Source organism: Pongo abelii, chromosome 23 (genome assembly GCF_028885655.2).
Source record: "Pongo abelii isolate AG06213 chromosome 23, NHGRI_mPonAbe1-v2.0_pri, whole genome shotgun sequence".
NCBI classification, from domain to species: domain Eukaryota; kingdom Metazoa; phylum Chordata; class Mammalia; order Primates; family Hominidae; genus Pongo; species Pongo abelii.
Window position 1 is genome coordinate 39,308,728 of NC_085929.1, and position 22,371 is coordinate 39,331,098.

Genomic DNA, 22,371 nt, shown 5'->3' on the forward strand with positions numbered 1-22,371 from the left:
TTTTTCTGAAAGTTTGTGAATTACATTTTAAAATGCTGCATGAACCAAACACAAGACATCTGTGGGCCAAATCCAGCCTTGAGATTGCTAGTTTTTACATGGTTTTTAATCTTGGGATTTAAGAGGGCTTAGAGGATGTCTTGTCCACCATTCTTTACCATGCTGGAATCCCCTCTGCACTGTCTCTGAAATATAGTTGTTCAGACTCCAATTGAAATACCCCTGCTCTCTCCTGCTAGGAGTTTGAAATTCACCAGAACTCACAGTTTTACTTGCTCTTTATCATTATAAACCCCTAATCTACCACCTGGCAGCTTTTACCCTTTGGTCCTAGTGTCTTTTGGGGAAACTAAACAAACCAATCTCATCTTTGGCATGAACTCTGGAGCCAAACTGCCTGGATTCGACTCCCAGCAATACTACAACTGGTCATGGTAGGCATGTGACTTGAACTATCTGTGCCTCAGTTTCCTTACCTGTCAAAAGGGGATGATAATGGTATTTACAAAGTTGGATGAGGTTTAAGTGAGCTAATATATTCAAAAGTCCTTATAAAGGCAATATAAGTGTTTGTTATTTTTTCCTCTTTCTCAGGTTAAACTTTGCAAGTGCTTCCAACTATCTCCGGACCCTGTGTTTTCTGGGGCTTTTGTCATTCTCTCTACTCTGTTTGGAGGGTGAGCCAACGTGGCTCCCTTGATCCCGACTCCTGGTATTCACAGCCTTGCCTAATTCCTCCACCTTGAGTGATGGTGGGGCTTGTGATATGCTTTTGACCAATAGAACATGGTGCAGGTGACAGGGCATACACGATTATATGAATACAAACAATCATGTTACATGAGACTGGAATGCCCATCTTGGGAGGAGGCACTTTTTCCTGCTGGCTTTGAAGAAGCAGGTTGCCGCATGGTGAGCTGCCTGTGGAGATAATCACATGGCAAGAGAATGAGGGTGAATTCCAGCTCGCAGCCAGGTAGGAACTGAGGAACCAAATGTTGCCATCAATCAAGTGAGTGAGGAAGTAGGTGCTTCCTCAGTCAAGTTCCAGATGAAACTGCAGCCCTGGCCGACATCTTAGTTTCAGCCTTGCAGAGGAGCCAGCTAAGCCATGTCCAGATTCTTGTCTCACAGAAATCATGAGATAATAAATATGTGTTATGGTAAGCTGCAGAGTGTATGGCAACATTGTCATGCAGCAATACATAGGTAACTAACAACAATGGTAACTCTCCCTCACCTACCTTACTTCGGAAGTTCTCTACTTATGTCAGTGTCCTATTTAAAACAGAAGTTCTGGAAGAGAATAGCATATCACAGCAGGCATTATTTGCACACTGCATGAGGTGTGGCCATAAAATAATGTTGCTGATTTTCTAATGGGCATGAGAGAACGAAGGCATGCAAATGCTCCTGTTTATACCAGGGCAGGGCTTGAGCCCCAACTGTGTACAAAGCACTGGGCTGGATCTTCTGAGACAGAGGAGCCTTTTCTCCCCTTCCTGCCTCCAGGTATGATCACTTGGTACAAGTGATGGTGGCAGCTGATCCGTTTTCCTTCCTAATTCTCTTCCCTCTTTTTGTTACTTTTCTTTATTGAAGAGGAGGCAGAGGAAGAAAAAAAAAGAATAAAAAAAACCAGGTGAATGCATATGGTCTGTTACAGCTGGAGGGGATGAGAGGGGTCAGTCGGTGCAGCTCTGTTTTGTGGAGGGTTATACAGAGACTCCATGGCTCCTAAGTGACAGAGCCAGGGTTAGAACGGCTTTGACACTTGGCCCAGGGCTCTTTCCTTCAGTTACAACCTGCCATTTTTTTCCTTGTGAGTACTAGGAAGTTGACACCATGCTTCCGGGTAGAGTCTTGGGTGCTACATGTTGTCAGAGGGTCCCTCTTACTTTCTTTTTGTTCTTGGCCAAAGGGATCCCCTTCTCTGAACCTCAGTCTCCTTCTGTATAAAATGGAGTCCTGGAGGGCTGATGGAATAACACACGCCCGGCTCCCAGCAAGTGGGAGAGAAGTACTTGGCTTGCTCCCATTAGCGTGTTCTGCGAGGATTTCAAATGCTCGTGCATCCCACTGTGCACTCAAGTGTTGGGAAAACATTTATTGTGCCTGACATTTTCCCAGAGAGTGTTTTCTCAGATTAAAAGAAAGTAGTCAAACTTTCCCCTTCTCTGATTACCTTAACTAAAGGAGCCCCTATATACTCCACATCCCACAAGTTACTCTGTCTTATCATCTTCATTGCACTCATGGCCCACTGAGATGGTTTATCCATCTGTTTCTGTGTCCATCATGCCAATGCAAGCTCTCTCAGCTCTCAGAACAGGACCGTGTCTGTCTTGCTTCCTGCTCTGTCTCTGTACCCAGAACACGGTCAGGCCTGGTGTAGGGGCTCAGTAAATAAAGGCTGAATGAATGACAGAACCTGTCTTGCTTTTGCCTATGAGACTTGGCCTGTGAAGAAGAAGGAGAAATCCAAGGAATTCAAACCACTTCAAAGAAGAAGAAGAAAAAAAGATACAGCATTCTAGCAAGATACAATCCCATTTACTTACTGCACACTTTCCACATCCCAAGCAGTGCTTGGCCCTTAGGGCTCCCATTTAATTGGGATATCTCATTTAATTCTCATATTTGCCGTACGAGGTGGGTGCTGTTAGTGCCCTTATTTGTAGCTGAGGAAGCTGAGGTCCAGAGAAGCAAAATCTTTTGCGTAAGAGCACACAGTGAGGTACAGTTAGGGTTTGGAATGCAGGCCTGTGTGCCTCCAGGGCTGAACTGCTCCACACTACAAAAGTTGATGGTGCCTTTATTTCTAGGAAGTACGTATTGAAATATTCAGGGGTCCAGGGGCATCACGTCTGCAACTTATTCTTTCTTTTTTTTTTTGAGATGGAGTCTCACTCTGTCACCCAGGCTGGAGTGCTCACTGCAAGCTCCGTCTCCTGGGTTCACGCCATTCTCCTGCCTCAGCCTCCCAAGTAGCTGGGACTACAGCCTCCCGCCACCACGCCCGGCAAATTTTTTGTATTTTTCATAGAGATGGGGTTTCACCATGTTAGCCAGGATGGTCTCGATCTCCTGGTCTCGTGATCCGCCCACCTCAGCCTCCCAAAGTGCTGGGATTACAGGCGTGAGCCATGGCTCCCGGCCCTGCAACTTATTCTTAAACAACCTAAAGGAGGGAGGATTTAATAATATGTTAACATTTGGGGAATCTGGGTAAAAGGTATCTGGTAATTCTCTGAACTATTCCTGCAACTTTTCTGTAAGTGAATTATGTCAAAATAAAACATTTTCAAAAGCTCATGGTGGGAAGAAAATGAGACTCATGTCATGGGATGAAGGGCACAGGTCCTGCTCGGCTACAATAAAGGGTGGGAATGGGAGGCTGGGGCAGACTCTGGGGGCTGGAAGGACCAGGCTTCATCAGGGAGGCAGTGTTCAACATGGATAGGACCAGTGATGATACTGTGTCTTTAACCAAGTCTGCCCATACTTCAGCATCCTGAATATGCCAACTTCTTTTTTTTCCTTTCTTTTCTTTTCTTTCTTTGTTTTTTTTTTTTTTTTTTTTTTTTTTTTTTCTCACTCTGTTACCCAGGCTAGAGTGCAGTGGTGCAATCTCGGCTCACTGCAGCCTCCATCTCCTGGGCTCAAGTGATTGTCCTATATCAGCCTCCTGAGTAGCTCGGATTACAGGTGCATGCCACCACACCCGGCTAATTTTTGTATTTTTAGTAGAGACAGGGTTTCACCATGTTGGCCAGGCTGGTCTCAAACTCCTGACCTCAAGTGATCCGCTTGCTTCAACCTCCCAAAGTGCTGGGATTACAGGCATGAGCCACTGTGCCTGGCCCGAAGGTGCCAACTTCTATATCCAGCCTGTTTATTCCTGTAGTTACCCACAGGCAAGCACACAGGTGATTAGGAAGAGCATCTTTCCCCAACCATGTGGTTTCCCTCCAGGGTCCATGCACCACACCACCCTCTCCATCCTACAGGAGAGCGGCATTGAGTGCTGGGGATTTATGCGCTTGTCACGTAACTGTCCTTTGAGGAAGTGGAAGCAAACACCCCCGACACATTTGAGAAAGTGCCCAGAGAGGGTAATGAGCTCATTCTAGGTCTCACAGGTGGCAGAATTGAACTAGAACACCAGTGTCATGGTTCCCAAGTGCTTACTTTCTTATTTCTTTCTACCACCATCATTTCACTACTAAAGGGCTCACAGTTAGCCTTGAATCCCGAGTCCTTCCCTTGTAATACAGATATCATCTTTGTACTCTTTTCTTTTCTTTTTTTTTTTTTTTTTTTGAGATGGAATCTCGCTCCCTAGCCCAGGCTGGAGTGCAGTGGCATGATCTCAGCTCACTGCAATCTCCACCTCCCAGGTTCAAGCGATTCTCCTGCCTCAGCCTCCCAAGTAGCTGGGATTACAGGCGTCTACCACCACACCTGGCTAATCTTTTGTATTTTTAGTACAGACAGGGTTTCGCCATGTTGGCCAGGCTGGTCTCGAACTCCTGACCTCGAGTGATCTACCCTGCTCAGCCTCCTAAAGTTCTAGGATTACAGGCGTGAGCCACCGCACCCAACCCTTTCTACTGTTTTCTAGAGTAGCTGTCTGTGTTTTCTAGAGTAGCTGTGGGGGAAGGTTATACATATCCATCCTCAAATATATGCTTTGAGATCAGACAGACCTCAGTGACATCACTTCCTATTGGTGCCCTTGAGCAAGTGATTTAACCTCCCTGAGCTTAAGTTTTCTCATTTGGAAAATGAGGATGATGATGTCTACCTCATTGGGTTGTTGTGAAGATTCACTATTTCAAAAAAATATTTATTGAGCCTTGATCTGGGATACTGGGGACAGAGCAGTGAATGAGACAGGCATCTTGCACTGTTTTCTTTGTGCAATTAGAAACACTAATTGTTTAGAATTAAAGGACAATTAATAAACATTTTAATAAGTTTTTTTCAGAAACTGATAAGCCCAGAAAAGAAAAATCCATATGAAAAATGAGACACTGGGAGGCTCCAGTGACTGGGGATGGCTGTGCTCCTCCGCTATGGCACACCTCCCCGGGAAGGTAATATCTGAGCTGGAAGCTGCAGAATTAGAAGGATCTGACTGGCCATGGCAAGACCTGGGAGAGGCAGAGGGAGGGACAGGGCAGTCCTGGAGCTGGGACTGAGTTTGGCTTGGTTAAAGGAGGAAAAAGAGGTCAGTGTAGTGTAAACACAAGTGAGAGTGGGAGAGACATGGACAGCCACAGCAGGGGCAATGCCATGCTGGGGCTAGAAGGCCAAGGCATTTAGACTTCATTTTAAGTGCATTAGGGATCCACCATAGAGTTTTGAGCAGAAGAGTAATATGATCTCATTTTTTTTCTCTTGAAATCGGATAATCCAGTCAGCCCTCTGTATCTGTGGATTCCACATCGGGATTCAACCAACCGTGGATGGAAAATATTTGGAAAAAACAAAAAATAAAAAATAACAATACGACTATATAAAAAAAAATACATGAATTTGGCCAGGCGTGGTGGCTCACGCCTATAATCCCAGCACTTTGGAAGGCCGAGATGGACGAATCACGAGGTCAGGAGTTCGAGACCAGCCTGGCCAACATGATGAAACCCCATCTCTACTAAAAATACAAAAAATTAGTTGGGCATGGTGGTGTACACCTGTAATCCTAGCTACTCAGGAGGCTGAAGCAGGAGAATTGCTTGAACTCAGAAGGCGGAGGGTGCAGTGAGCAGAGATCGTGCCACTGCACTCCAGCCCAGGTGACAGCGCAAGACTCCATCTCAAAAAATAATAATAATAATATGAATTTAAAAATACAGTATAACAACTACTTACATAGTATTTACATTGTATTAGATATTATAAGTAATCTAGAGATGATTTAAAGTTTGTGGGGGGATATGTGTAGATTATGTGCAAATACTATACCATTTTATATCAAGGATTTGAGCACCTGTGAAAGTCCTGGAATCAATATTAATACAGCACCTGAAACATGATAGATATTTAAGAAAGAACAGCTTTATTATTGTTTATCATTCCTTGGCATTGCCACTAGTCATTACAGACTTCTAGAAGGTGGGCGGCCTGTGCCTACCTTCATTCTAGAGGCATGCACCTTGGTGCACCCACCTGCCTGGGGAAAGAGGAGAGGAGTGGGAACAACTCGGGACACCTCTGACTTCCTTCCTCCTCCTTGCCACATGCCGCCTGCCCCCGCCAAGCCAGATGCCAGTCACCTCTGCCAGGCCAATGGGCGGCCACGGTAGGATTGCTGGGCCCCCCTCCAGCTGGCTCCGGCTCCAGGCCTCTGAGCCGCCTTCACTTTGCCTTAAAAATGCAAAGCATTCCAGCCATTTTAATTACTGGGCGTTGCATAAGCCAGCAACCAGTTCACACAAAGGAGCAATAGACAAAAAAATGATTTTTCAACATGTCTTCAGCCTCTCCCCTTCTTTCCTCCTGAAATCAGCCCCCAATCACTGCCTCCCAGGCCTAGGAAAAGCACTCCAGGTATGCACAATCTCTTTTTGAGTTTGTTGATGTGACATCAAGGTCTTTTTTCTCTAAATACTTGAGGCAAAAAGCAGTTCCAGCTACCTTCAAGTGTTTTGGAAAGTTACTGATCATATTCCTACTTGACATGCTAAGACAATCAGAGGACTCCATATTATATACACTGAGAACTCTGATATAAAACAGAGTTCAGTGTGCAGTGGGTCTGTCTAGGCACCAATTCAGGGCGCTTTCAGTTCCTGAATGACTTTACTATAGGGTACTCCTATGAAATGAACCTCAAACACAATGTTCCAGCAATGCTTTTGTGTGGAGAATTATTAGTACTTAAATATTTATGTGATTGGGGAAACTTCCACGTTTCCTAATTCTGATTTTTCAGTAGCCTCTAAACTGTCTTAACTAAATGTAATCCAAAAATTTGTTGAGGACCTACTGGGTATCAGTATTGGTTACGTTCTCGGAAGAGGAAATTCAATTAGCCCTGTCAATTAGCTCACTTTCTAAAGGGGGAAAGTTACACAGAAACTGACAATCCCAGTACAGGGTGATGAACTTCAGGTCAGGTCATCTCTGATGGGTGCTCCCAGCTTGGGTGGGAGGAAAGGCTACTTGTAGATTGTCTTAATAATATTGACAGTGGCCATTCACTGATTGGCTGGTTCTGTGCCAGGAATTCTGCTAAACCCTTTCCACATATATCGTCTTATTTATTCCTTGTAACTCTGTGAGGTAGGCGCTATTGTTGTCCCTGTATTACAGACCAGGATACGGAGGCACAAGAAGGTTAAGTTACTTGTCGAAGGTCACACAGTTAAGCAAAGGCAGTAGTGAGCTGGTAAATATTTAACAAGTAGCTCTACAGTACAAAGAGCCCTCATTGGCAGTGTTTGCCAATTTCTGTGGTGTAAATACTTCCATCATAGCCAATTTTAAGTTACCAAGGTAATGTTCCTGAATGCAGTAACACATCATTATATAATATTTCCACCATACAGAAACAACAGATGAAAGTTACCCTGAAAGCATAGATAAGAGTATACTGTAATAAATAATTAAGGAGTGAGGAGTTTCAAGTGTTCATTAATATAATTTATTAGTTATAACATTATATAATTAAATTAAACTTTATTTATTTATTTATTATTTATTTATTTTTGAGATGGAGTCTCACTCTGTCGCCCAGGATGGAGTGCAGTGGCATGATCTTGGCTCACTGCAACCTCCACCTCCTGGGTTCAAGCAATTCTTGTGCCTTAGCCTCCCAAGTAGCTGGGACTACAGGCACGTGCCACCACGCCCGGCTAATTTTTTTGTATTTTTAGTAGAGACGGGGTTTCGCCATGTTGGCCAGGCTGGTCTCAAACTCCTGGCATCAAGTTATTCGCCTGCCTCGGCCTCTCAAAGTGATGGGATTACAGGTGTGAGCCATTGTGCCTGGCCAAAATTTTAAATAACGCCTATGTTTAATGACCGACTTGAAAATTCCTGAACATATAAAAATAGGCTCTGACAAGCAAGGGTGAGCCAGCTCCAGTGCAGCACTGGGGTCTCTAGAACCTTGCTCTTCACCATCGGAGACAAGTAATAGTAGCTACAAGAAAAGGTCAAGGGAACGGAATGAACAAAGACCTAAGATGTGACTACCGGAGAAAAGAAACACAATCACATTTAGTGTTCACAAAATCTTTTTAACTGATCACTAGAGTACACAGAGATAGTGAGGAGTGCAGGATGGGACGCTGAACTTGGAAATCTCCACCACTGATTAACTGTGTAAGCTTGGCTACATTACTAAACGTCTCTGTGCCCCAGTGTTCTTTTCCATAAAATGGGCATGATCATAACAGCCCCTACATCACAGAGTTGTGTGAATTACATACCTTTACACTTGTATATTACATAGAATAGGACCTGGCACATAGCAGTGCTCAGTAAACGTTAGTTACTTATTGTTTGATCTTTGCAGCTGCCTCTGTGAATTAGATGTTTGCCTTCACTTTATAGGGATTCAATTTATGCTTAGAGAGCAATGCAGGAGGCTGGAGGAGATAGGACTCAAATGTTCTGATTCTAACTTCGGCGCTTACCTCAAGGGCTAGAAGGCATATTGACCTGGCTGAGTACTGTTCTCCAAGAGAGGCTGCTGACAAACTCAATGCCCTACTAAGTGTCACTTCTGATAGGGGCCATATCTAATTAATGGCTCCTCACCCTTGATTGGCCGGTACAGGCATTCTGGGAAGAAAGACCCATCTGGTTTCAGGAACTGGGCGTCTGACCTTTGCATCCCTTCTTATTTTCCAAACGCTCGCCTTCTGCTTGAAGAGGCAGAGTGGTGGGGTGGTTAAGAGGATGGGCTCTGGCTTCTGATTCCAGCACCGCAGCATACTGGCGATGTAATCTTGAGTAAGTGACATAATCTCTGTGTACCTTAGTTTTCACTGCTGATGAAAAGGGATGGCAACGATGATCTCATCTACCTCATGGCTTTTGCTATAAGAATTGGTACAGATTAATATATGCAAACCGCCCAGAAGAATACCTGGTACCCAGTAGGCACTCTATAGGAATTAGTTATGACTATCAAATTTTTTTATTCTCTTTTTCCTCCTTTCTTCCATCCCTTCTTTGAGTATTAATTACAAGGTCAAAGGGGATATAAGCACATGGTCTTTCTTTATAAACACAGGTCACTAGACTATAGGCTACTTGAGGGCAGGGGCTGTTCTCATTCACGTTTATATCCCTGGGGCCACACTCTGGTATACACAGTCCTCAGTGAGAATTTACTATATGCCAGGCACTGTGCCATGCATCTTATTCAGCTTACAGTGTTTGATCTTCATGAAAATCCTACGAGGTATGCATCTCTCCTCCCTTTTACCACGAGACAGCTGAGGCTCAGAGAGAGGTTAAGGAACTTGTTCAAGGTCACAGTGAAACAGCGATGAAGGATTAAAACTCAGGCTTATGACATCACAGGCCTTGGTTCCTAACCTCCCTGTTGGGCTGCCTTCTAGAATATTCCATGGGAAATTTTGAGAGATAGTTAAATCCAACACACTTGGTTTTACATTTAAAGAAAGCAGTCACTGATCTACTCAAGGTCACACAGCTATTTTATGTGGTAGGACTAGGATAATAACCTGGTATATTGCCTCCATCTCATGTTTGAAATTTCAGGAGGAAATGAAGCCAGGTTCATTAGCTGTTAAAATATACTGATGAGTATGCCACCAGCTTGCCTCTGGTTCTGGGCCCTATCTTTGTAATACAAATGTAAATTTCCTATGGCAGCTATCAAAATTTTGAGTAAGGAAGGGCACACCCGCACCCCTAGAAATTGCCTGCCAAGTCACTTCTCCTGCCTTCTCTCCATTGCAAACCAAATGAAACAGAGATGCATCTCACTTGCCTGCAGATAAAGCTCCCTCCCTGGCCGTCAGAGGTAGGTACTATGCTTCTCTCTGCTTGGCTGCATCAAGAGCTCTGAGCACTCAACGAGAACCCAAGAGACAAAGAGAAAATCACCAGTGCTGCAAATGCCCCAGTGAACCTGTGGGCACATTGACTTTGAAGTCTTCAGAAAGAGTGCTGGTTTGGAAAGAGACCCCTGCGTCTAAATCACAGCTCTGCCACTTCCTTGAGTGTAAGAAACTGAACATGCAATTTAACTTCTTTGAGCCTCAGTTTCCTTGACCATAAAATGGGCATAATACCATAGTACCTAGTACCTATTATTAAGGGTTGTGAGGATTAGTGGGACTACTGCATTGAAAGTGCCTTGTACATAGTAGGTATTCAACTAATGCCAAGTTCCCTTCTCTTTTACTCATCTTAGAAACATTTTCAGCTTATCATTCCAAGGTTGACGAGTTGCAGAGCAAGGAGATAATTATTTACTGATTATCTCTCATGGGCCCAGCACTGAATTAGAGCAGCCTGGAGTGACGGGAAGATGATGAGGTACTAAGGGGTCTGATTCTTTGTTTGCTTCTGCCAATAATCCGGTGTCCACCTCCCTAGGCCTGTTTCTGTATCTGTAAAATGAGGGAGTTCAATGGTAACCTACAGCTCTCTCCTACTTCTGACCTTGTGTCTTACCATGATCTGAGTTCCTAAACAACTCCCTGCTGCCTGGTTGGATAGTTAGCTCTATGATCTCATGGCACACTTGACCATCCCACTGTAGTTCTTTCCACCAACTATTATTTTCTTGTCTTTTTCTCCCAGAAGACTGGGAGCTCCTTGGGAACAGTTCTATGCCTTGTTCACAGTTGTATCTCCAGGGCCTAGCATGGAGTAATAGACATTCTGCCAATGTTTGGTGAATATTTGAAGGAAGGAGGGAAGGAAGGAAAGGACCCTGTCCCTTTCCTCCAAAGACTTGATCATCACACTATGACACATAAGATGTGAGGCAAATGGAGAATGTCAGTGGAGAATTCATGATTAAGGGCACACCCAGAACTTGGAAACAAGGTCATCTGTCTTACTGAAGCCATACATTCATGCACCATGCTTGTGCTTAGCCATCTTTGGTAATAAATCAAGACACAGCGAGGGCAGAGTTGAAAATCTGGGAATACCAGAGCCAAACTAGTTGACCTGGGGGTAATCTTTGAATGGTGACTTGTATACTAAAATGTAGAAGCCAAATGAATTCCAATATTCCAAGTGCAAAGAAAGTGTTGGGGAAGAGAAGGATGGAGTGGCCAGCCTGGTGCTGAGAACCAAGATCCAAGAGCCCGCAGTTGGCATTTGTGTGTCCAGCATTGTCCCTGTTCAGGAAGAGAGGCTTTGGCCAGTGGTTGTGAGCACTGGCATTTCCTCAGCAAAGCTTTTGCTTCCATGAAAAGGAGAATTCCAGGGTATCTCAGCTGAAAGACCCTTCCTATGATGCCCTCAATCCCTGTGTTCTGAATCTACATACACCAAAGCAACCTTCTGAGGAGAAACTAGCTTCATATTGAAGCTCTCTGTGACTATCAGGAGGAAAATATGGGGGTGGTGTTGACATGAGTCCTCTAGCCTATGTGACAATGAAATACCTCACGGGAAACAAGCCCAGTGGGATTTTGGTTGGTTTGCTGAGCTCTTAGGATCAGTCCGTGAGACTGATCAACTGAGGGAGCCTCATCTAGTTGAGTTTCTGGACCCAAGGAGCTGGATTCCAGAACCTCTGTTGGGGTGAATGTGTGAAGGTGATACTCTGACTCCTCCTTTTCTCCACTCCATTCATTGGTTAGTTTATTCCTTTAATATTTGTTAAATGCCTATTATGTGCATATGATGTGTTAGGCAGTCACAGAAGCACCTGGATTTGCTCGATATCTAGAGGAGAACCAGGGATATCAACCACTAAGGGCAACAGAGTGTGCGAGGTGCCAAGCTGGAAGCCTGGAGGACCCAGTGTGGGTGGGAGGTGAGTGAGAGAAGAGGAGAGGCCTGAGAGGGGGTGGCCCATTCTGTTGGGGCAGAGAGAGGACCAGAAAATATTCACTAAGTGGTGACTCTAGCTGAATCCTGAAAGATGAATACGTGATTCCTGGCAGATGAGGTGGAAGAGGGTGGGGGAATATATTGGTGGCGGCTAGATTCCAGGCCAAGAATGCATTGTGAACAAGGCTCAGAGAAACTGATAGCTGGAATATAAAGGGTTGGAAGAGGGCAGCATGGGTTTAGAGAGATAAGCAAGAACAGAGCCTGCTGTTGTATAACTGCAGGGGCAGCCATCTCATTGTATTCTATGTGAAGAGGGCCTCCTCCAGCTGTGGACCGTGGGGCCCTGGGGAAGAGCCAGATCACAGAGGGCCTTGTTTGTCTTTGGAGCTTAAGACTTTGTTCAGAAAGCCACGGAGCACAAGTGAATCATTTCAAGTAAAGAATAGCATGCTTTCAGATTTATATTTTAAAAAATGTACAGAAGCAGCAATGCAAAGTTGAAGCTGATAGAGAAAGACTCTGGGGAGGGTAACCAATTACGTCACTATTGAAACTGTCAGGAAAGAATCCATGGGGGCCTGATCCAAGGTAGAAATGTTAAGAATGAGAGGAAGGGATGGTTAGAAGAGATGTGGATACTGAGAATCTACAGGACCTGGTGAGTGATGGTGTCACCCTTCGGAATGGGTAACCCCGGAGGGGACTGAGGGGAAAAAACAATGAGTTTTGGACACCTGGAGTCCGAGGAGGCCATAGGATCTCCAGGTGAAATTGGGCAGGAGGAAGGTGGAGATAGAAGACAGGCAATCAGAGGTACACTGTTGCTTGCAGTGTGTACTCCGGTGCACATAGCATGGTAGAGACCACGGGGGTGCGTGGGGTAGGCCAGGGAGAGTGTGGAGGCTAAAAGGGAAGGGGAGAGAGCCAAGGACAGAAAATTGGGAAACAGCTACATTTTAATTTCAGGAAGAACCCGAGGAGTCTGCCAAGAAGACTGAGAAGGTACAGTTGGAGAGGTAGAAAGCAAAATCCCAGAGAGAGTAGGGTCTCAGCAGCCAAGTTTAAAGAAGGATGCGATCAATGGTGTTAACTGCTCTTTGGACTGTCCCCACAGCACAGGACAAGGCCATATCAGTTCCAGCAGGTTCCTCTGAAGAAAGCTCATGTGCCTTGCAGAAACAAGACCTCCAGCCCAGTCTAACAGGAGACCAACCACATGTCCATCCCATTCCCTCCCAAGGCATGACAGCGCCTGGCTGAGACGCTCGTATGTATTCTCTGTGTGAAGCTGAGCATGCAACCTTCAAAGAAACCACAAAGGAGCTACTCGTTTTTAAAGGAAAAACACATGAACTCCACGGGCATAAGGAAGACATTAAAACAGGGTTGGGGAGAAGTTCTTCTCCTTCCATTTCATAGTACCCATCACAGAAATAATTGACTGCTTGAATATATGGTCATTGAAACACACATACACGCACATGAAAACAAGAGCTGGAATATGTGACTCTGCTTTCCATTTCCCACCACCCTAGATAACACAGGATACAACATGGCTTTACTGCACACATGTGTTTTCTGGCTTAAAAACACAGAGTAGATCCCTGTGGAAAGAAATATGAAAACCCGAGGATTCATGCGAATGTAGCCAGACACTCTTACAGAGGGGTCTTCAATTTGCTGGCAGGGCTGGGGGAGAGCTGGGGCAATTTTACTGCCATGAAATTGGCTCCAGATGGAGGCAAGGAAAGGTGTTTACCCCCTGCTGGTGCCAGACACAGAGAGAGCCTGCAGTACCTAGCATCTTAGGCTCAGAATTGCCCAGTGCTGGGCAGCAACCCCACTGAGGGTCTGGCCAGAGCTCACAGGGATGGGTGGACCAGGCTGTCTGTTGCTTGGAAAAGGCCATTTTGAATATAATGACTTTCACATGGACTGTGGGGCTTGGGGAAAGGCATTGTGGCTAGGGTCTGGAGGGGAAGAGGGAGGAAAGCAAAGAGGAGCTTCCCTGTGAGGCAACAGAAATGACAGCACCTTCTCCAGGTTGAATTTCCAAAACCCAGCTCTGCCCTGGAAGAGTGGGACTGTGGCATCCTCTGCAGTGTTCCCAGACCGCCCTAAGGCCCCCAAACCAATGATTCACAACTATGTTGCTTCCCCAGAGAGCATCTCCCCCTTTGGTTGACATGTGGCCAGCTCAGGGGTGGAGGAGCTCCGGCAGCCACGAACCCAGACGGGATGTTGACTGAGAGCTTTGTGGCCATGGCAGATAGGAGGGGTGAGCTTCACCCACTCAAAGGCACCCGCACCCCACCGATGAGTGTGGAATTGTGCTCTCCCGCCCTCGCAGTGAGACGACCGACCAGGACTGCAGGCTGAGCAAATGGGTGTTCTCTGGCTTATAGCGCCCCCTAGCACCAGTCAGCGGGATAGAGCTCCGTGAACTCTCCAAGGAGCCACCACCTGCCTGTCTGAGTGCTGGAAAGGGGTCGGTGGTGCTGATCATTGGACCCATTCAAACAATACTTATTAAACTCGTTGTTACCAACACTTGATCCCTGTGTTCTAGGGGCTTACACTCCAGGAAGGGAAACAGATGGGTAAACGATCACATTAGAGTCAGCTAAGTATTGTCAAAGAAGTTAATACAGGGTGTTGTGGGGATACATGGGAGGGGAATCAGAGGAGGTTTCCCTGAGCAGGTGACATCTAAGCTGAGGTCTGAAGGATGTGGAAGAGTTCAGTAACTTCTGAAGACCAAAAAAAAAATGGTGATAAAAAAGACACCTTCCTAACCTTTTAGTGCTACGATCTAAGAGACAAACAAGCAGGTGAACGCATAACTACACTGGGCTCCACCATAAGCCAGACCCTGTCTCTCCTAGGACTTTGGCATCACAATCTTCTCTGAAATTCTGTTTTCGGCATTGATTCTTGGGGGAGGTAGCAGTATAGGAACTCAGTGTTGGTTGCAAAACTGATGGATGGTCTCCAATCTTGGGTACGTTCCCGTGCGTCAAACCTGTTTAAACAGCAGGACTCATCTCCCCTTCAGAAGCATTCACTTGTCCTACAGGATTTCCCGTGGAATCTTGGAGTTTTTGAGGTGAGAGGGATCCTGGATACCAATGAGTTCTATCTTTCATCCAATAAACACAGAAGTCGACACCTGGACAGGCAAAGTGACTCGACCAAGGCAGGTGCACAGCTATTCTGCAACATTGGGAACAAATCTCAGGTCTTTTGATTTTTTGTTTCCACTTTACTCTCTTTTCATTTCCCAGAAACAACGTTTTCATGTGCTTTTTTTATAGTGATATGTTTGGAATGCATTAGCTAGTAATTTAGGAAGGGAAAAAAATAAACACACAAGAGATAAACCTGTCATGAGGACAAACCTGTATTTCTTCTGATTGGCTCAGAGGGTGATTATTATCACGGTAGAGAATTAATCAGTGTAAGTAAAATTTCTCTGTGGGCTGGGCACTGTACAGAGACTCAAACGAATCTGTCTACAGATCTGAAAAGCAGATACGAGATCTGTGAATGGCTGGGGTTTCCAAGCCCACAGTACAAGCATGGGCCACACCTTACAGCTTGGAGGACTGAGCCCTGCAAATGGGCAAGTTCCTTCACCTGTCTGAACCTTATTTTTCCCACATTTAAAACAAGGATGAGTAGTTTCTGAGGTCCTTTTTACGACTTCTCTTCCTACAGACTCTAGCATCCTATAACTTGATACAAAGGGGTGGATATGAACTCACCTTTCCTAGAAAAGTTCCAGGAAAGAGAAAACCAGGTCATCCTGGTAGGTGTGTAGACAGGCCAGATAGATCTTGAAGCTTATTCAGTTCTTCCCAGATGTATAAATCTATCATTGTTCTTAGCTGTCAAGAGAAGCAGGAGAGCCTGAATCTTCTTTTTTTTTTTTTTTTTGGAGATGGAGTCTCACTCTGTCACCCAGGCTAGAGTGCAGTGGCACGCTCTTGGCTCACTGCAAGCTCTGCCTCCTGGGTTCACGCCATTCTCCTGCCTCAGCCTCCCGAGTAGCTGGGACTACAGGCACCCACCACCACACCTGGCTGATTTTTTGTATTTTTAGTAGAGACGGGGTTTCACCATGTTAGCCAGGATGGTCTCGATCTCCTCACCTCATGATCCGCCCGCCTCGGCCTCTCAAAGTGCTGGGATTACAGGCGTGAGCCACTGCACCCAGCCTGCATCTTCATTCTTACCATTAGCCTCAGGTTCACCCCACCTAGCTTATTAAGTGATGTTGAATAATCAATTCTTACATATTATTAGGTTCATGGACACCATGACATCCAGACTGATGGGTGCCTGCTGAAGGGGGTGACCCTAGCAGGAGGACTCCCCTACGTAAGGATTCATGGAGTTTACTGTTTCTTTTCCTTAGGGTGAGAACCAAACTGCCTTCACATGGTGGGCAGAGGGGAACTGACTCAGGTTAGGAATAAGAGAGAACATCCCAACTGAAAAGCTCTTGGAATTCGCTGGACTTCAAGACACTGCGTGGACCAGCTTAGGATAGGGAGTAAGAAGAAATTAACCAAAAGGTAATTTCGTTACTTTTCAGCTGGAAAAAAGATCAGATTACACTTGTGCTTTCATAATTAAGTAGCTGCTGGAATAAAACGCTTCAGATGCTTTCTATGAGAAAACTGCTGCTTGAGGTTCAGCAGAAGTTATCTACTTGATACTTATATTCCAGGCAAGGCCTTCTGTTGGAGAAAACATCGGCACTTTGGACAAAACTGAAACGTGAAAAGAAAGAGAAGAGAGGGCCTCTATCATGTAAGATGCTTAACCAAAGTGGATTTGGTCTGGAAAGTCTTCTAAAACCTTCCACATGACTGTGGAATAAGTCATGTGGGGCACGGGGATAAGCGAATCTCTCAAATTCCACCACGTATGCCCTCATTCAACCTGGATCCTTAGAGTGGCCTCCAGGGCACTCTGCTCAGGACTCAGTCAGCTGTTGGCCACACCCATGCTCTCCAGTCTCCAGAGACCCTGTTTGGTTCTGAGAGGGCTAAAAGGCAGCGTGGCTAAATATCCCAGGCCTCAAAGTATTCCTACTGTGGTTGGGGGAAGTAATAGAATCATACTCCATAAAACAATGAAAACAGTGCTAGAAAAACATCGAGAGACAGAAACATCTCTACGAGTTAGGCCACAGTTAGAGTGAAGGCAGGGAGGGTTTTTAAAGCTGGGTGGAGGGGACAAGTCAAAAAGATGTGGAAACTGGTTTCCCTTTCCTATGGCTAAAATGCTCAAAGGGGAAAAAGGAGTTTCAAAAATGTTCTTGGAAATACCATCTCTCATGAATTCTTTGGCCTCTGCTGTCCCAATGTCACTTGTCTGAGATGTAAACAGAGGAGTTCTGAGAAAGAAGCTGAACTTGGATTTCTCCCTGTTTCTATTTGTTCCAAACTTGTGGCATTTCTAACAGGATGAAGTGGAAGAGAAAGAGAAAGAGACAAAAGTGTAGAAAGATGGAAGATCCCAGCTGCAAATGGCCATTTGCAGTTAGATGGAACAGCTGCTGACGTTCAGGGAAATGCATGTTTCTCTTCAGATGGGAAGGGGCAGTAGAAAGGGGTGACTTGAGTTCCTGGCTGGCCACAGTCATCCCATCTTTCTGTGCTGGTTCCTCACCTGGAAAGTGGGAGTGATACTTGTGCTTGCTTTTCCTATCTACAAAGATTATTGTGAGAGCGATAATAAGGTGAGGTACAGAATCCTGCTTTTAAAAATACAAAGCAGAATCAAGATGTCAATAATAAGGATAGTAATTGTGTTAGTTATTTGCAATCATCTATTATAGCTAGTCGTCTAGGATCCTGGATCGTTCTCCTGGTTTTACTACAGTTTTGGATCAGCTCACCCCCAAATCCCTTGCTGAAGGGTGGAGCCCTGTCAGCCATGGGCGGGGAACCACTTACTCTTGCCTTTCTACTTTCTGTCTTTCAAACATGCCCAGGGCCTTTGCACTTGCTGTTCCCCCTGCCTGGTACCTCTCTCCTGTGGCTTGCCCCAGAGCTGTTCCTTCTCTTTGTCCACTTCTCAGCGAGGATGGCACTTCAGGGAGCCCTTCCCTTGCTATCGCAGAGAGAGCAGCGCCCTCCCCCAGTCATGTTCAACCCAGAACTCTGTTTTGTTTTCTTCATAGCCCTAGCATCACAGAAAATCACCCTGTGCATTCATGGATGTCCACGGGGGCAAGGGCTTTGTGTTGCTTAACCCAGCATCCTGAACCGTGTTTGTTGAATGAATACAGAAACCTCGTTTGCTCTGGGGGAGCACAGAAAAACAGTCTTCTATCATATATCATAGCCAGCTGCAAACAGCAGATGCTTTCCCATATCCCAGAGAGTAAGAACGAGACAGAGAGAGAGAGAGAGAGAGAAAGAGAGTGAGTTTGGGTCTTTCTCCTCTGTGCCTGCTCTCTCCAGAGAAACTGGAGGGGTAGCAGTTAGCATTCTCCCACTGGTTCCACCAAGCACAGTCAAGGTCTCTAGGACATGGCCACCCCTGACCTGTGGAATGGGTCCTGCTGGGGTGGGTGGGTGGTAGTTGGTTCTGGTTTGGGTCAGAGGCACCCAGTGGCCCAGGTAGGCGTGGGGCCAGGGCGCAGACGAGAAGGGGCACGAGGGCGCCGCTCCGAGGACCCAGCGGCAAGCACCGGTCCCGGGCGCGCCCCAGCCCACCTACCCGCGTGCCCACGGCGGCATTATTCCCTATAAGGATCTGAACGATCCGGGGGCGGCCCCGCCCCGTTGCCCCGTGCCCCCGGCCCCGCCCCCTTTTTGGAGGGCCGATGAGGTAATGCGGCTCTGCCATTGGTCTGAGGGGGCGGGCCCCAACAGCCCGAGGCGGGGTCCCCGGGGGCCCAGCGCTATATCACTCGGCCGCCCAGGCAGCGACGCAGAGCAGGCAGCAGGCAGGCGGCGGGCGCTCAGACGGCTTCTCCTCCTCCTCTTGCTCCTCCAGCTCCTGCTCCTTCGCCGGGAGGCCGCCCGCGGAGTCCTGCGCCAGCGCCGAGGAAGCCTCGCCGCGCCCCATCCCGTCCCGCCGGGCACTCGGAGGGCAGCGCGCCGGAGGCCAAAGTTGCCCCGCACGGCCTGGCGGGCGAGCGAGCTCGGGCTGCAGCAGCCCCGCCGGCGGCGCGCACGGCAACTTTGGAGAGGCGAGCAGCAGCCCCGGCAGCGGCGGCAGCAGCGGTAATGACTCCTTGGCTCGGGCTCATCGTGCTCCTGGGCAGCTGGAGCCTGGGGGACTGGGGCGCCGAGGCGTGCACATGCTCGCCCAGCCACCCCCAGGACGCCTTCTGCAACTCTGACATCGGTAAGCGCTCCTTGTGCCCCGCCCGAGCCCCACGCTGCAGCCGGGACTGCAGCGCTGCTTAGGGAGGCAGGGCGAGCCCCACTCCTTTCCTCTGCCCCAGGAGAGGGGCAGACGGGGTTGGGGCGGAGTGGAGAAACTCGATGTCCTTGGGCGGGGGCGCTGGCATAGCTGAGAGGGGAAGATGCCCTGCAGAGGAAACTCACAGTGGCTGAGGGAGCTCCTGGCCGCCTTTGCTTTCCTAACTTAGGTTCCTACCGGTCCTTTTGACATCTGGAAAATGTCCCCATTCACTACTAACGGAGGAAGGGCCAGAAGAGAAGGGTGGGGAAAGGGTTCTCAAAACTTGGAATGCTAACTAAAGTGCTGGGAAATTGAATAGTTAAAAAAAAAAAAAAGTTGCCCGCCATGTGCACGGAAAGTTGCAGGAGAAACTTGGAGTACTCTGAGTGCATCATCTCCTGCGCCCATGAAATTCATTCTTTTCACTGAGACCCAACCCAGCTGCAGGCTTCCCAGGCAAGCGCTAACCGAGCTCCTGGGACTGCCAAGTTTAGGTGGATTTAAGGGGGAAAATGAGGAGAAAGCTGTGGCGTTGACCCACTCCCTGGAGGCACTGTGTTTGAGAGTGTTGATAGCCAGCAGAAGGTGGCCTGTGCGAGGGGTCACTTACCACATAGCTGTGAAAATTCACAGGAAGGCTATTTTTTTCCCCCTTGAATGTGTGTGGGGAGGGGGCGAATGGGCAGTGGAAAACAGATTTGTCACCAAAAGAACAAAGCTGCCAAGGGTCACATCACGGTGACAGTTCCAGACTGGACTTAGTGTCTTGAGTAGAGAGACCCTGTAAAGAGTAGACCTCCTACTCCTTAGTGTGTATGGAGGGCCCCGAGAGCATCCTGGGAGGCTTGTCTGGGAGTGTTTGGGACACTTGTGTTTGGATGGTCAAAGGCGGAGTGGCATCTGGGAAACATCTCTCTCCTCCTTTCCAGCCCATAAAGCGTGCAAGTCCAGTGGCTCTGCTGAGAGTGTGTGTGTGTGTGTGTGTGCGCTGGGCTGGACAGTGGGGTGGGACAGCCTTGCCGCCCTCTGCCTGTGTCGATTCAGAGGTGAAGAATGGAGCGTGTGTGTTTTAAGTACAGTCATAAAGGAGAAGGAAATTTTCCACTGAGTCTTGGGTGAGGGACTCTACCAGTGTGTTGTGGTGAGGAGGGGGAGGAGGTAGGAGCTTGGCAGGGGAGGCAGTGAGGGCCGAGAGGGGCACTGCTCGTGGGCTGGGCTGAGCCTAGAGGTCAGAGTGGGGGCGTGGTGACCAGAATGTCAGTGCAGTTGGCAGCTGAGGGTGTTTGTGTGACCTGAGGTCACCCTTGTAAGAGGCTCCCTGGGGCCTGCATGGTACATCCTCCCCTCTCCTGGGGGAATCCAGCTGGCCCCGGGTTTGTGGATTGCTTAGAAAGATCCTTTTGGGCAGCCTGAAGCCTGGGGAGGGTTTTCCTCCCTCCTCCCGTGACCACCTCCACCCACATTCCACTTACCCTTTCCCTCCTCATCCCAGTTGGTGACATTCCCACCTGATTAGTGTGGGGAGTTGCTGCTGCGGCTGAGTTCTGGTTTTGCCCAGCAGGAGCACACACATGCGGCCAGGAGGCTGGCAGGTGGAATCAGGGTGTGCAGAAGTGCAGCCCAAGTCCTTTTCTGCTGGAAAATGGGCTGGGTGGCTTCACTTGCGTTTTTTTGGTATGTAGTGGGAGTAGGTCCCCATTCTTCCCCCCTTGCCCTTTGCTTTGGGGTTTCTACCCTAGAAATTGACCACGGAAAAGTGAAAACAAGCATGAGTAGATCCTGCTTCCAATGGGGGCCTTCCCGTCTGCTTACTGCTTAGGTTTCCTGCGGTGGGTCTGAGCGATGCAGAAAGTTTCTTACAATTTCTCTGGATTGATACAAGAAATAGCTCCCTCGCTCCTCTTCATAAATTTCTCAGAGAAAATCGAAGTTACCAGGAAGTACCCAAAGACCAGGAAATTGTGGAATCAAAAAGAAAAAAAAAAACGAAAAATCTTCGATGCTCTGGCACGGATCCCAAATTGTTCTGCCTGGGTTTGGTGAGCTGCACTAGTGGCAGGGATGAGCTAATGCTTTTAAAATGGGAGGTGTGGGTGTGAGCTGCTTGCCTGCCGACCTCCCTCGCCTTGCACAGCACCCTGCTGGCGTCCAGTACTTGCCTCCCAAGTTTCCTTGCTCAGAGCCTTTCTGGTTTCCAGTCTGGGTTGAAACTCTGTCTATTCTCTCCCTCAAAAAAATATGAAGGAGCTCCCCATTCCTTGGGACCCACACAACCCCACCAGTCAACTCTGTAGCCCCCTAAAGGTGTTCATGTCAGCCCGTCAACTTCCTCTTTTAAAACCATCATGATGGTTTTCTCTTCATGGCTTGGTGCCATGTTGGCCTAGCAAAAGGCACAGGAGGCCCGGCCCGGCCCTCTCCAGGGGGGCTGCCCGATGGCCTCTCCTCCTGTCTCTGCTCATCCACAGGTGTCTCTTTTTGTCTTTTTTCCCCAAAGTCCTAGGGCCTGGCACAGCATTCTGGGGGAGGAGGAGTTAAAAGGTGTTTCTATGGCAACTCCAGGCCCTGCACCCTATGGAAGTGTTTAGGAGAAGAATAAACTACATGCCGGCTTATAAGACACACTGTGGGGGAAAGAAAGGGACTTGGCAGCAGGCAGGATGTCTGTGGTCCCCCTCCCTGGCCAGTCATTGCCCCTGAAACTCCTGACAGAACCTTGACTCTCGAAGAGGAATGGGAGGGGGCTGGGGATGAAGAAGGCGGCCTCGGCCGGGGCAGATCTGCTCTGGTAGCTCTGTCCAGCTCAGGAAGGGCTGGGCTGTGCCAAGGGCTTTCTGAAAATGTGCGTGTGTGTGTGTGCATGCGTGGCTTCTGCAAAGGTGGCTGGCAGGGCTGAGGGGGGTGCAGCAGAGAGAGAGAATTTTGCTTCAGAATGCC

General features: G+C 47.6%; 2 protein-coding genes across 7 annotated transcripts in view; one reads left to right on the forward strand and one right to left on the reverse strand.

The window, feature by feature from the left end:
• The window catches only part of SYN3 (synapsin III), a 545,178-nt gene that overhangs the window by 269,281 nt on the left and 253,526 nt on the right, over nucleotides 1-22,371 (reverse strand). The window lies entirely within an intron of this gene.
• The window catches only part of TIMP3 (TIMP metallopeptidase inhibitor 3), a 62,539-nt gene continuing 58,965 nt past the window's right edge, over nucleotides 18,798-22,371 (forward strand). The window contains exon 1 of the mRNA XM_002831045.5: nucleotides 18,798-19,374. Coding sequence (XP_002831091.3) covers nucleotides 19,254-19,374 — 121 coding nt within the window. The 5' untranslated portion in view covers nucleotides 18,798-19,253. The remainder of the gene's footprint in view (nucleotides 19,375-22,371) is intronic.